Source organism: Coregonus lavaretus (assembly GCF_964263955.1).
Source record: "Coregonus lavaretus genome assembly, chromosome: 6".
In the NCBI taxonomy this organism is placed as follows: Eukaryota; Metazoa; Chordata; class Actinopteri; order Salmoniformes; family Salmonidae; genus Coregonus; species Coregonus lavaretus.
This window is the reverse complement of record NC_139993.1, coordinates 38,797,371-38,812,320: the sequence shown is the minus strand read 5'-3', so window position 1 is coordinate 38,812,320 and position 14,950 is coordinate 38,797,371. Positions and strand designations below refer to the sequence as shown.

Below are 14,950 nucleotides of genomic sequence, written 5' to 3'. Positions count from 1 at the left end.
AGAGAGAGAGAGAGGATTAGCTTAGAACTAGGGTGTGCTGAGCTCATTGTTAAGGTTACTAACAGTTTAAGCAACATTCAATAAGGCAATACAATAAGGTTCTATAAGTGATTGCAAAAACATAACATAATTGTGTGAATTATTACATATAACATATTGACTTCGGGATAGATCAGTTGCACAGCTGTAGGCCTTAAGCCTACACACAAATCATGCGGATGGGCTGTCGACCATCAGTATTTACCATAGCCATCACTTTTCTTTACTGACCCGGCTGGAGGCAATTAGGAATAAAGGGCTGGATGGAGAAGTAAGCAGCAGTGACATATACATACAGACATACGTACGTACGTAATAAAGGGTGCAAATCAACTGACCGCACCACCATAGGATATGAATGTGTTAGTGGGCGGAATGTGAGACAGTGTGAAACTCAATCCGCTGTACTCTGAGTAAACCACTCTCTCCCTCGCACCCTCCACCTAGCGCTCCTGTCAGAACGCTTATCCCTGATTGACAGCTGGCTGGGGGATGCCAGGCCAGTCAGAGGTGGGCGTGGGAGTGAGGGGGCGGGAGCTGGGAGGGTTAACCCCTGGTGTCTGGGACAGCTGCAGTGTCGCTGGGCCCGTTGGCTGCTGCACGCCATAAATTATCCCTAAAGAGGGTTTACTTTTTATTTTAATGGGGGCTGTAAATTTACGTTGCTGAGGCCCTGAGAGAGCTATTTTAAAGGGGCACTCTCCCTCTTTTCAGCTCTGCCTTCTTTTTCCCTGAGAGAGGAGAGGAGTGGAGACACTGGAGCTCTGCCATCCGTCTTGTGATCTTTTTTACCTGCAGCCAGTCTGCACTTGATGGGCAACAGTAGGATACTAATAGAAATAAGCTTCTGTAAACTATCCATCATACAATTCCACTACAGTGTGCCTGTACAGTGCAGTATGTGTGTGCTTGTATGTTTGTGTTAGTGTGAGCCATAATACAGTGAGACCTCCACTAGTGCTGTTATGCTGTCATTGTATTATATTGTTCCACACAGTAAAGTCCCTAACAGTTCCTCCCTCCTCCCTCTGCAGGTGCTGTTTGCCCTGAACCAGACGCTGCTGCAGCATGAGAGTGTGAGAGCAGGCAGTCTGCAGGGCTCCTACACCACAGAGGACCTCATCACACACTATAACTGTGGAGACCTCAGCTCCATCATCTTCAACCATGACACCTCACAGGTACGTCCACCAGGGCTAGAAGACCCAGGGGGGCTAAAGTTGTGTTATTCCATCGTGGTCTTGAAGATTCAGGCTTTTGGTCCTGCCCAGCACTAACACACCTTACAATCAAGCCCTGACATAGAGGGACCTACTATGGCCTCACACTCTGGTCATCACACACCATGTACTATATATCCTCCATGGTCATACCAACTACAGTATGATCATATTTCAACGTTCATAAACACTGTACCATTATACATGTAGATGTTGTCACACTGACTACACACTCATGATCATCATCAGTCATCACTGGCCATGATATAAGCACCGTTTAGGAGTCTGAACTAGGGTCAATTCAGCATATTACAATCGCTTTACCTTCACAGGTGTATTATTTCAGTGAGGGAAAAAAGTATTTGATCCCCTGCTGATTTTGTACGTTTGCCCACTGACAAGGAAATGATCAGTCTATAATTTTAATGGTAGGTTTATTTGAACAGTGAGAGACAGAATAACAATAAAAAAATCCAGAAAAACGCATGTCAAAAATGTTATAAATTGATTTGCATTTTAATTAGGGAAATAAGTATTTGACCCCCTCTCAATCAGAAAGATTTCTGGCTCCCAGGTGTCTTTTATACAGGTAACGAGCTGAGATTAGGAGCACACTCTTAAAGGGAGTGCTCCTAATCTCAGCTTGTTACCTGTATAAAAGACTCCTGTCCACAGAAGCAATCAATCAATCAGATTCCAAACTCTCCACCATGGCCAAGACCAAATAACTCTCCAAGGATGTCAGGGACAAGATTGTAGACCTACACAAGGCTGGAATGGGCTACAAGACCATCGCCAAGCAGCTTGGTGAAAAGGTGACAACAGTTGGTGCGATTATTCGCAAATGGAAGAAACACAAAATAACTGTCAATCTCCCTCGGCCTGGGGCTCCATGCAAGATCTCACCTCGTGGAGTTGCAATGATCATGAGAACGGTGAGGAATCAGCCCAGAACTACACGGGAGGATCTTGTCAATGATCTTAAGGCAGCTGGGACCATAGTCACCAAGAAAACAATTGGTAACACACTACACCGTGAAGGACTGAAATCCTGCAGCGCCCGCAAGGTCTCCCTGCTCAAGAAAGCGCATATACAGGCCCGTCTGAAGTTTGCCAATGAACATCTGAATGATTCAGAGGAGAACTGGGTGAAAGTGTTGTGGTCAGATGAGACCAAAATCGAGCTCTTTGGCATCAACTCAACTCGCCATGTTTGGAGGAGGAGGAATGCTGCCTATGACCCCAAGAACACCATCCCCACCGTCAAACATGGAGGTGGAAACATTATGCTTTGGGGGTGTTTTTCTGCTAAGGGGACAGGACAACTTCACCACATCAAAGGGACGATGGACGGGGCCATGTACCGTCAAATCTTGGGTGAGAACCTCCTTCCCTCAGCCAGGGCATTGAAAATGGGTCGTGGATGGGTATTCCAGCATGACAATGACCCAAAACACACGGCCAAGGCAACAAAGGAGTGGCTCAAGAAGAAGCACATTAAGGTCCTGGAGTGGCCTAGCCAGTCTCCAGACCTTAATCCCATAGAAAATCTGTGGAGGGAGTTGAAGGTTCGAGTTGCCAAACGTCAGCCTCAAAATCTTAATGACTTGGAGAAGATCTGCAAAGAGGATTGGGACTAAATCCCTCCTGAGATGTGTGCAAACCTGGTGGCCAACTACGTCTGACCTCTGTGATTGCCAACAAGGGTTTTGCCACCAAGTACTAAGTCATGTTTTGCAGAGGGGTCAAATATTTATTTCCCTCATTAAAATGCAAATAAATGTATAACATTTTTTAAATGCGTTTTTCTGGATTTTTTTGTTGTTATTCTGTCTCTCACTGTTCAAATAAACCTACCATTAAAATTATAGACTGATCATGTCTTTGTCAGTGGCAAAATCAGCAGGGGATCAAATACTTTTTTCCCTCACTGTACGTCCAGACAAATTATGCAATAAGACATTATTTTCTATCTTCTTGGCCCCCAAAGACCAGGCCTCCTACAGTTATCTCCTGCATCCCTCCACTAAACCAGTCCAGTAAGCCTTGGTTCTTTATATAATAATAATAATAACACATAATTAACATTCCATACCACATGCTATAACCATCTAATGGTTGACGGCGGTGCCTGGCCGTGCTGATCTATGGCAGGCCTTATGAACTCTGCCGGAGTCGCAGGTGTTCCCTGATAAATGGACGGTAATCCCCAGCCCCCATGCTCTCCCAGCTCCATCTTCATCTACTGGGGGCCTGATGGGCCGCAGGCAGGAGAGGTTAATGCAGACGGCCTCCTCAGTCCCAGCCTCAGCCTATCCACCAGAGAGTGTAGAGCAACTAGGAGGTTCAAAGGGAGCAGGCTTGAGGAGGCCCCGGCCAGGGCCGCGACCAGAAGTGAGGAAGGGAGGAAATATTTCCCTGTCATTTCTCATTTCCTGAACAGCCAGGATAGAGTGCAGCTAATGGGCCTTCCTGTGATAGGTTATCTGCATGCGGTTATCCCCCCCAACCCCTCCCCTTCGACCATTAAACGCTCAAGCGGTCCTGATTCATCAGAGAACTGATGGGACCTCCCTCCTCACTCTCTTTACTTTTCTCTGATTCTCCTTCTCTAGCCCAGTCACTCCCACAGGACCCACCAGTGCTAACCAGAGCAGAGAGAGAGAGAGAGGGCAAGAAAGAGACAGGAGAAAAGAAGAGAAGAGAGAGGGAGGATTTGAGGGAAAAGGGTATTTAGAAAGAGGAAGGAAAGGAGTTATAGAGATTAAGATACAGGATATAGACAAGGAGGGATCAGAGCTGTATCAAATAGTATGGTTCATGTCCCTGTTTACACACAGTGGCATATAGACCAATAATTACAAGTGTTTAACTACACTTCTTACATGTACCATGAAAACCAGGTCTTGAGAGAGAGTAGAAAGACAGAGGGAGAGAGAGAGAGAGTGAGTGAGAGAGAGTGTGAGAGAGAGAACGAGAGAGAGAGAAAGAGGAGATTAGGAGAGTGTGAGATGGGAGAGAGGGATGAGAGTGTGTGAGATAGATACTTTTTTTTTGGTGACAAAAAGTTTCTTTATTTTTTTTTTTATTTTTTTTGGGTGGTTACAGGTACAATATTAAAATTGATATAATTTCATATTCCATATATTTTCAATTCATTATTTCATTCATTGTACCTGTGGGCTGCCAAATAAAAAAAAACATTTTTAAAAAAACATTACAATAGGTACATACAGTGCCTTCGGAAAGTATTCAGACCCCTTGACCTTTTCCACATTTTGTTACGTTACAGCCTTATTCTAAAATGGATTAAATAGTTTTTTTCCCCTCATCAATCTACACACAATACCCCATAAGGACAAAGCAAAAACAGGTTTTTAGAAAGTTTTGCTAATTTATAAAAAATAAAAAACGGGTATGACACTACAAGCTTGGCATACCTGTATTTAGGGAGTTTCTCCCATTCTTCTCTGCAGATCCTCTCAAGCTCTGTCAGGTTGGATGGGGAGTGTTGCTGCACAGCTATTTTTAGGTCTCTCCAGAGATGTTCGATCGGGTTCAAGTCCGGGCTCTGGCTGGGCCACTCAAGGACATTCAGAGACTTGTCCTGAAGCCACTCCTGTGTTGTCTTGGCTGTGTTCTTATGGTCGTTGTCCTGTTGGAAGGTGAACCTTCACCCCAGTCTGAGGACCTGAGCGCTCTGGAGCAGGTTTTCATCAAGGATCTCTGTGTACTTTGCTCCGTTCATCTTTGCCTCGATCCTGACTAGTCTCCCAGTCCCAGCCGCTGAAAAACATCCCCACAGCATGATGCTGCCACCACCATGCTTCACCGTAGGGATGGTGCCAGTTTTTGATTTGTAATACATTTGCATAAATGTCTTAAAACCTGTTTTCGCTTGTCATTATGGGGTATTGTGTGTAGATTGCTGAGGATTATTATTTTTTTAATCCAAAATGTGGAAAAAGTCAAGGGGTCTGAATACTTTCCGAAGGCACTGTAACTACAAAGTATTGATCATTTTGATCATATTTTAAAGTTTAAGTATTAATAAAATCAGTATAAAGAGGAAAAGAAATCAAAAATAAGTGGGCTTTATAGATTGTTTATTTGTATGTGTTGTGTATTTGTCCAGGCCTTAATTGTTTGTTGACTAGCACCATTCATTCTTGCTGTCAATAATTATAATGTTGTAACTTCTAATAGTAACTGTATCCACTGGCGAATTGGGAGAGAGTGAGGTGATTGCCATTTATGAGCCAACATCTTTTTTGCAGCAGTGCTGCCTGCCAGCAGTAATCATCTCTGATTGATTGAGAGATTCAAGGAGCTATCATCGTTAAGTAACATAATAGATGCAAAGCATTGAATATTTATATTGAAGCACTTCAAAAGAAATGTTGTAACTTTGCCCCAGAACCATTTAACTTCAGGGCACTCCCACATCATATAAAGGAATGTCAAAAGAAATGTTGTAACTTTGCCCCAGAACCATTTAACTTCAGGGCACTCCCACATCATATAAAGGAATGTGCCTACCTGATTTAGGGGACACAGTGAACAGTTGAGAGTTGAGGCCAATTTCATTGTAAAACGTTTCCTTGGTGTTAAATACAGTCTGTGAACAAACTTAAAATGTATAAATTTATGGTTCGTATTACGGGATGCCAAGATCATATTTTTCCATATTCTGTTACAGTTAAAAGGTTGTTCAGATTGAATTAGTGGACCATACTTTTTTAATGGCTAGAGACTCTTGATGCTAACAGGACTATAGCAGCTGATTCATCAGTGTCTCAGCGTAGCTCATCACTCACACACACACACACACACATACACACACACACACACACACACACACACACACACACACACACACACACACACACACATAAAAACCTACGTAATTAGGTGCTTTTCATGCAGCTGTCCAGTCCTTTTCATCACATTTAGTGCTGCAGCTCAATCAGCAGCCAGGTCACCCGTGATACAAGTCAGTATTCGACGTCCATCCATGTCTGAGGACGTCGGGAGATGATGTGGAAACTGGCCACTAGGGGCAACAGTGAGCGCTGTTATCTACAAGTAGGTTTCGGTTTTGCTAGGGCATTGTGGACGGGGATGGCAGATGGGCGTAAGCTTCTGCCTCTGATTCCAAAGGTTGCAATTTTGAATCCAGTGTTTTAAGCCTATCCCAAACCTTTTTATTTTTATTTTTTTTAATTTTACCTTTATTTAACTAGGCAAGTCAGTTAAGAACAAATTCTTATTTACAATGACGGCCTACACCGGCCAAACCCGAACGACGCTGGGCCAATTGTGCGCCGCCCTTAAGCCTTACCTTAACCATTCGGAATTAATGCCTAAGCTTAAGATTTCTGAGTTAATGCCTAAACTCACCCCTAAACTTAAAAATCCAGAGTTAATGCCTAAACATAACCTTAAACACTTTGACATTTGAGAAACATGGATGAACGTCAAATACTGACGTGAGACTGTGAGAGCTAGTTGCAATCAGACACAGGCTGTGATCAGCAGCTACAGGTGTCAACATCATACAGTACAGTTCAGGGCCCTCCGGGCAATCAGTCTTCAAAGCCCCAAAAGACAACACAACCACACACATGCACACACACACACACACACACTCCCTCACACACTTCTGTACCCTCTGACCTCTTTTCCTGATAACCCCTTCCTGTCTCTTTCCATCTCTCTCTTCTTTCCCCCTCTCCCCTCACTCCCTCCATCTCCACTGGGGAGAGTAGCCCTGGTCAGGAAGTGGAGAGGAACTTGTTCCTAACAAACACTTTGACCCCAGAGCTGGAAGAAACTGAACAGGATACTCCCTGAGAGCAGTACAGTGGGGCTCAGATGCAGTCTGCAGCCTGGCCCTAGTGTGTGTGTGTTTTGAGCAGCTGTATAATAGAGCAGAGCAGGATCCTCAGCCTACCCCTGTAAAGGTGGCCCTTGAGGCCCCCCTCTAAACGCCAGACCCCCTCCCACTCCACTCCCATTCCCCCTGGACCCCTAATCATCCCTGCAGATTAACGGCCTGCCTAGCCCTCTGAGCCGGCCAAGAGCTGACTACAGCCAGGACGCTGTCGGCTGTAAATCAATCAAACCGCAATTAAACACACATTCTCACACACACACACACACACACACACACACACACACACACACACACACACACACACACGCAGGCATGCAAACACACATACACACACATCAGTAGAGTCAGTCTCTCTCTCTCTCTCTCTCTCTCTCTCTCTCTCTCTCTCTCTCTCTCTCTCTCTCTCTCTCTCTCTCTCTCTCTCTCTCTCTCTCTCTCTGTAGCAGGTAGTCATTTTCCATCAGGCTGTCATGCTACACACGCTGGCAGAAATGTCAGGAACACTTTCTCCTGCCAGGTCGCACACTCACACGGGCACACGTGTGCCAGGACGTCACTAACACCCTCCTTCTCTCATTCTGTCCCTCTCTCTTTCCTTTTCTTTCCCCTTCCTCTCTTTCTCCGTTCTCTCATCCCCCTTCCCCTTCCCTCTTGCTCTCTCTCTCTCTCTCTCTCTCTCTCTCTCTCTCTCTCTCTCTCTCTCTCTCTCTCTCTCTCTCTCTCTCTCTCTCTCTCTCTCTCTCTCTCTCTCTCTCTCTCTCTCTCAGCTCCCTCACTTCATCAACAGTTCCCTGCCGGCCCATGAGAGGACCACGGCGCTGCAGATTGACAGCTACTTCCGTCAGGAGCTCATCTACAAACGCAACGAGCGAATGGCACGCCGCATCTCTGCCCTCATCCAGCGAAGCCCCTCCCAGACCTTCTTCTTTGCTTTTGGTGCAGGTGAGTGGGGAGGGTTGGGAGGTCATGAGTCCAGGAAACCCTGATCTAAGGTCACCTCTACAGATTAAAGGGAGGATTTAGGGAGGGTAATCTGAACCTAGATCTGTGCCTATGGGCACTTCAATGGGACCCCATTTCTGGTGCTTACAGAAACTCTGTGTGCCTGTTTTTCACCAACACTGAAGCTTAGTGATGGTACAGAGAGAGCTGGAAGTGGCTGCAAGGTGGATGGGGGGACAGTAGTAAATGGTAGATGACCTGGCTTTATGGCCCAGTTAGGGGTGGGTTTTGGCAGCTAGAGCAGAGGAGACAGATGAAGTCAGGAGGCCATGTTCACAGTGCTCCCCTGCACCTCAGCCCACCCTCAGCTCTCTCCAGCCACCAGTAAAGACTAATGGAGCGTAGAGTTGAGGAGAGGAACTTACAGTGCTACTCACCCCACATCTCAGTGGAGGCAAGGAATGCTCATGGTTACAGTTACATTTAGATCTGTGTGCGTGCGTGTTTGTGTGTGTGTGTGCGGTAGCGCGTGAGAAAGATATATTAGGTTTGTGTCTAGTGAGTGTTTGTTAATGTGTGTTTATGGTGAACAATTGGTGAGCAATTTGATCTCATTCATGTGTTTGAAAGCAGAACTGGAGAAAGAGCAGGACAATAAAAGTCTTCAATGGTTCCCAGATCTCTGGCATGTAGAAACATCTGTACAATACACACACGCACACGCACGCACACGCACATGCACAAACACACACAGCTATAGTGCCAATTACCAGCAGTTCCTCCCAAATCCAGAAATGAAGAAACCATGAGCTGTTTGTTTCAATTATCATTCCAGGCTAATGCTGCTAATGTTTCCTGAATGGTGCACTGTGTCCTGGGGGAGAGGGGAGTGTGTGTGTGCGTGTGCATGTGCGTGGGTACACACTGTATGTGTATTAGGAGTAACTAGTTCATTTTCATGTAATTCATTTTCATGTAATAAATCCATGGCCAGCATTCCAGTGAACCGGTGGAGGAAATAAGGCTTGATGAATCTGAAGATACATCCTTCCTTTATTAAACTGTGTTTTCATTGGGAACACAGAAACCCATGTGAACCACAGTTAACAAGTGAACCAGATCAGAGGAGCAGATCAGAGGAGTAGCGGGTTGAGTGGGGGAGTAGGGGTGCTTTTGGGTTTGTAGGCACGGGACCATATAGAACATTTACTGTTTCAATATGTCAGATAAGAACACTAGTTTTCATTTTCCATTTTAAATTTTTTTCCCATTTTCGGGAATACTCTACACGCCCCTGATGTAGGGCTGGTGTAGGGTGCATTGGGAGGGATAGACTCTGATGTAGGGCTGGTGTAGGGTGGACTGGGAGGTATATACTCTGATGTAGGGCTGGTGTAGGGTGGACTGGGAGGGATAGACTCTGATGTATGGTGGACTAGGAGGTATAGGGCTGGTGTAGGGTGCATTGGGAGGGATAGACTCTGATGTAGGGCTGGTGTAGGGTGGACTGGAAGGTATAGACTCTGATGTAGGGCTGGTGTAGGGTGGACTGGGAGGTATAGACTCTGATGTAGGGCTGGTGTAAGGTGGACTGGGAGGTATAGACTCTGATGTAGGGCTGGTGTAGGGTGGACTGGGAGGTATAGACTCTGATGTAGGGCTGGTGTAGGGTGGACTGGGAGGTATAGACTCTGATGTAGGGCTGGTGTAGGGTGGACTGGGAGGGATAGACTCTGATGTAGGGCTGGTGTAGGGTGCACTGGGAGGTATAGACTCTGATGTAGGGCTGGTGTAGGGTGGACTGGGAGGTATAGACTATGATGTAGGGCTGGTGTAGGGTGGACTGGGAGGTATAGACTCTGATGTAGGGCTGGTGTAGGGTGGACTGGGAGGTATAGACTCTGATGTAGGGCTGGTGTAGGGTGGACTGGGAGGTATAGACTCTGATGTAGGGCTGGTGTAGGGTGGACTGGGAGGTATAGACTCTGATGTAGGGCTGGTGTAGGGTGGACTGGGAGGTATAGACTCTGATGTAGGGCTGGTGTAGGGTGGACTGGGAGGTATAGACTCTGATGTAGGGCTGGTGTGGGTGGACTGGGAGGTATAGACTCTGATGTAGGGCTGGTGTAGGGTGGACTGGGAGGTATAGACTCTGATGTAGGGCTGGTGTAGGGTGGACTGGGAGGTATAGACTCTGATGTAGGGCTGGTGTAGGATGGACTGGGAGGGATAGACTCTGATGTAGGGCTGGTGTAGGGTGGACTGGGAGGTATAGACTCTGATGTAGGGCTGGTGTAGGGTGGACTGGGAGGTGTAGACTCTGATGTAGGGCTGGTGTAGGGTGGACTGGGAGGTATAGACTCTGATGTAGGGCTGGTGTAGGGTGGACTGGGAGGGATAGACTCTGATGTAGGGCTGGTGTAGGGTGCACTGGGAGGTATAGACTCTGATGTAGGGCTGGTGTAGGGTGGACTGGGAGGTATAGACTCTGATGTAGGGCTGGTGTAGGGTGGACTGGGAGGGATAGACTCTGATGTAGGGCTGGTGTAGGGTGGACTGGGAGGTATAGACTCTGATGTAGGGCTGGTTTAGGGTGGACTGGGAGGTATAGACTCTGATGTAGGGCTGGTGTAGGGTGGACTGAGAGGTATAGACTCTGATGTAGGGCTGGTGTAGGGTGGACTGGGAGGTATAGACTCTGATGTAGGGTGGACTAGGAGGTATAGGGTTGGTGTAGAAAGTTTGGTGTATGGTGAATGGCCTGTGATGACCTCTCCTGGGTGCCTGAGAGGTGAACAGGAGAGTGCCAGAGTGCCAGGTCACCTGTGGGTGGGCCATCTGTCTGTCTGTCCGTCTGCGTTCCTTCAGCTGAAAGGCCTGTGTGTGTGTGTTTGTGTGTTTGTGTGTGTGTGTGTGTTTTTGTGTGTGTGTGTGTGTGTGTGTGTGGTGTGTGTGTGTGTGTGTGTGTGTGTGTGTGTGTGTGTGTGTGTGTGTGTGTGTGTGTGTGTGTGTGTGTGTGTGTGTGTGTGTGTGTGTGTGTGTGTGTGTGTGTGTGTGTGTGTGTGTGTGTGTGTGTGTGTGAGGGCTGACAGGTAGTGTGAGCTGATGGGAAACGGCTGCAGCGCGGCCGTAACCGGGCGATAACCCGGGGAGTACACACACACGCGAGCACCAGACCGTGGAGACCTATGTTTTCTCTAGGTTTTCTCTCATATGCCTGAAGCAACCCTCAGAGAAGCTGATATCAAAATATCCCACAGCCACCTTCTGATATCATCTTCTGCTACCACTTTACTTATGAAGTGTTCTAATGCCTGATAAACATGCGTAGCACATTATAGATGCATTCATAGAGCATAGTACTGGGGAGGCCAATGGGAACACATACCGGGACTCTCTCTCTCTGCAACCATCTGTCTTTCTCTGTATCATCTCTATCTGTTTGTCTTTCTCTGTCCCTGTCTGTCTGTCTTGGCCCATCCATCCAGGGTCTTCTCTGGCACCCTCTCCATCTTCCTAGCTGCAGACTCCTTGGAGTAGAGCAGAGCTGGAGGAGAACTATTGTTTATAAGAGCTCCTTCCTTCCATATGGCCGATAACTATTAACGGCCCCCGCTGCATTTGCCTTGGATGCCATTCTACAGGAACCATGTCCAGACTACAGAAAGAAAACAAGAACGGGAGGAAAAGAGCGGGCGCTCAGGTTAAGGCGTTCTAGAGTTACCCGTGTCATTCCATTACTGCTTCCGGGGGTAATTAAACTATACGATGTGTGTATAACGTGGGTTGGGCAGGCCATTCATCTTGCCACAGCATCCGCCCCCCACACCCTCTCCCCCTTGCCAAAATCTCCCCACAGTTCCAAAGCTCTAGCAGCCCCATGGTACACGGTGTGTGTCTGACACTGGGTAATGACATATAGCGTCTCACGGACATTATTCATTTTCATACACAGCTTATTTATGAAAATAGAGTGGGGATCATGGAGTCATAACATAACAAGCAGAAAATAAATACTCCATCCAATAGGAGTGCCCCTCTCTCTGACTCTCTCTGGTGCCCCCTGTTGCGTGGAACGTTTCTGGCATGAAAGTGAGAGTGGTGTTATAGTGAAGTGGGCATTGCTGCTCCACGTTATGCAATTTATTGTATATGCTGCTCTGCTATGTACCAAATCACTGAGGCTATGGCACATCAGCAGTATGTTAGGACAGACTGTCTTGTTCTCGCAGGAACTGACTTTGTGTACAGTCTGTATCTCCCCCCTCTCTCTATCTATCCAGTGCTTTGTTCTGTACTGTACTGTACTGTATGATCCAGGGTGTTACTGTTACTGTTACTGTAGTATTACTGTTACTGTTACTGTAGTGTTACTGTTACTGCTACTGTAGTGTTACTGTTACTGCTACTGTAGTGTTATTGTTACGGTAACTGTAGTGTTACTGTTACTGTAGTGTTACTGTTACTGTTACTGTTACTGTAGTGTTACTGTTGCTGCTACTGTACTGTAGTGTTGCTGTTACTGCTACTGTAGTGTTACTGTTACTGTTACCGTTACTGTTACTGTTACTGGTACTGGTACTGGTACTGGTACTGGTACTGGTACTGTTAATGTGCCTGTTACTGTTACTGTTACTGTTACTGTTACTGTTACTGTTAGTGTACTGTTACTGTTACTGTTACTGTTAGTGTACTGTTACTGTTACTGTTAATGTTACTGTTACTGTTACTGTTACTGTTAATGTTACTGTTACTGTTACTGTTACTGTTACTGTTACTGTTACTGTTACTGTAGAGTTACTGTTACTGTTACTGGTACTGGTACTGGTACTGGTACTGGTACTGGTACTGTTACTGTTACTGTTACTGTTACTGTTAATGTTAATGTAGTGTTACTGTTACTGTTACTGTTACTGTTACTGTTACTGTTACTGTTAATTTTAATGTTAATGTAGTGTTACTGTTACTGTTACTGTTACTGTTACTGTTACTGTTACTGTTACTGTTAATGTTAATGTTAATGTAGTGTTACTGTTATTGTTACTGTTGTGTTACTGTTACTTTTATTGTTACTGTTAGTATACTGTTACTAGTACTGTTACTGTTACTGTTACTGTTATTGTTACTGTTACTGTTACTGTTACTGTTACTGTTACTGTTACTGTTACTGTTACTGTTACTGTTACTGTAGTGTTACTGCTACTGTAGTGTTACTGTTACTGTTACTGTTACTGTTACTGTTACTGTTACTGTTACTGTTACTGTTACTGTTACTGTTACTGTTACTGTTACTGTTACTGTTAATGTTACTGTAGTGTTATTGTAGTGTTACTGTTACTGTTACTGTTACTGTTACTGTTACTGTTACTGTTACTGTTACTGTTACTGTTACTGTTACTGTTACTGTTACTGTACTGTTACTGTTACTGTAGTGTTACTGTTACTGTTACTGTTACTGTAGTGTTACTGTTACTGTAACTGTAGTGTTACTGTTACTGTTGTGTTACTGTTACTGTTAATGTTAATGTTAATGTTACTGTTAGTGTACTGTTACTGTACGCTAGTGTTACTGTTACTGTTACTGTTACTGTTACTGTTACTGTTACTGTTACTGTTACTGTTACTGTTACTGTTACTGTTACTGTTACTGTTACTGTTACTGTTAATGTTAATGTAGTGTTACTGTTACTGTTACTGTCGTGTTACTGTTACTTTTATTGTTACTGTTAGTATACTGTTACTAGTACTGGTACTGTAGTGTTACTGCTACTGTACTGTTACTGTTACTGTTACTGTTACTGTTACTGTTACTGTTACTGGTACTGGTACTGGTACTGGTACTGGTACTGGTACTGGTACTGGTACTGGTACTGGTACTGTAGTGTTACTGTTACAATTACTGTTACTGTTACTGTTACTGTTACTGTTACTGTTACTGTTACTGTTACTGTTACTGTTACTGTTACTGTTACTGTTACTGTACTGTTACTGTTACTGTACTGTTACTGTTACTGTTACTATTACTGTTACTGTTACTGTTACTGTTACTGTTACTGTTACTGTTACTGTTACTGTTAAAGTTAATGTAGTGTTACTGTTACTGTTACTGTTGTGTTACTGTTACTTTTATTGTTACTGTTAGTATACTGTTACTGTTACTGTTACTGTTACTGTTACTGTTACTGTTACTGTAGTGTTACTGCTACTGTAGTGTTACTGTTACTGTTACTGTTACTGTTACTGTTACTGTTACTGTTACTGTTAATGTTACTGTAGTGTTACTGTAGTGTTACTGTTACTGTTACTGTTACTGTTACTGTTACTGTTACTGTTACTGTTACTGTTACTGTTAGTGTACTGTTACTGTTACTGTAGTGTTACTGTTACTGTTACTGTAGTGTTACTGTTACTGTAGTGTTACTGTTACTGTAACTGTAGTGTTACTGTTACTGTCGTGTTACTGTTACTGTTACTGTTACTGTTAATGTTAATGTTACTGTTACTGTACGCTAGTGTTACTGTTACTGTTACTGTTATTGTTACTGTTACTGTTACTGTTACTGTTACTGTTAATGTTAATGTTAATGTAGTGTTACTGTTACTGTTACTGTCGTGTTACTGTTACTTTTATTGTTACTGTTAGTATACTGTTACTAGTACTGGTACTGTACTGTTACTGCTACTGTACTGTTACTGTTACTGTTACTGTTACTGTTACTGTTACTGTTACTGTTACTGTTACTGGTACTGTTACTGTTACTGTTACTGTTACTGTTACTGGTACTGGTACTGGTACTGGTACTGGTACTGGTACTGTAGTGTTACTGTTACAATTACTGTTACTGTTACTGTT

At 44.7% G+C, this 14,950-nt stretch overlaps 1 protein-coding gene across 1 annotated transcript in view; it reads left to right on the top strand.

The window, feature by feature from the left end:
* trabd2b (TraB domain containing 2B) overlaps nt 1–14,950 on the top strand; it is a 77,735-nt gene that overhangs the window by 43,855 nt on the left and 18,930 nt on the right. Inside the window, exons 3-4 of the mRNA XM_084164627.1 lie at nt 1,074–1,220; nt 7,923–8,097. Coding sequence (XP_084020753.1) covers nt 1,074–1,220; nt 7,923–8,097 — 322 coding nt within the window. The remainder of the gene's footprint in view (nt 1–1,073; nt 1,221–7,922; nt 8,098–14,950) is intronic.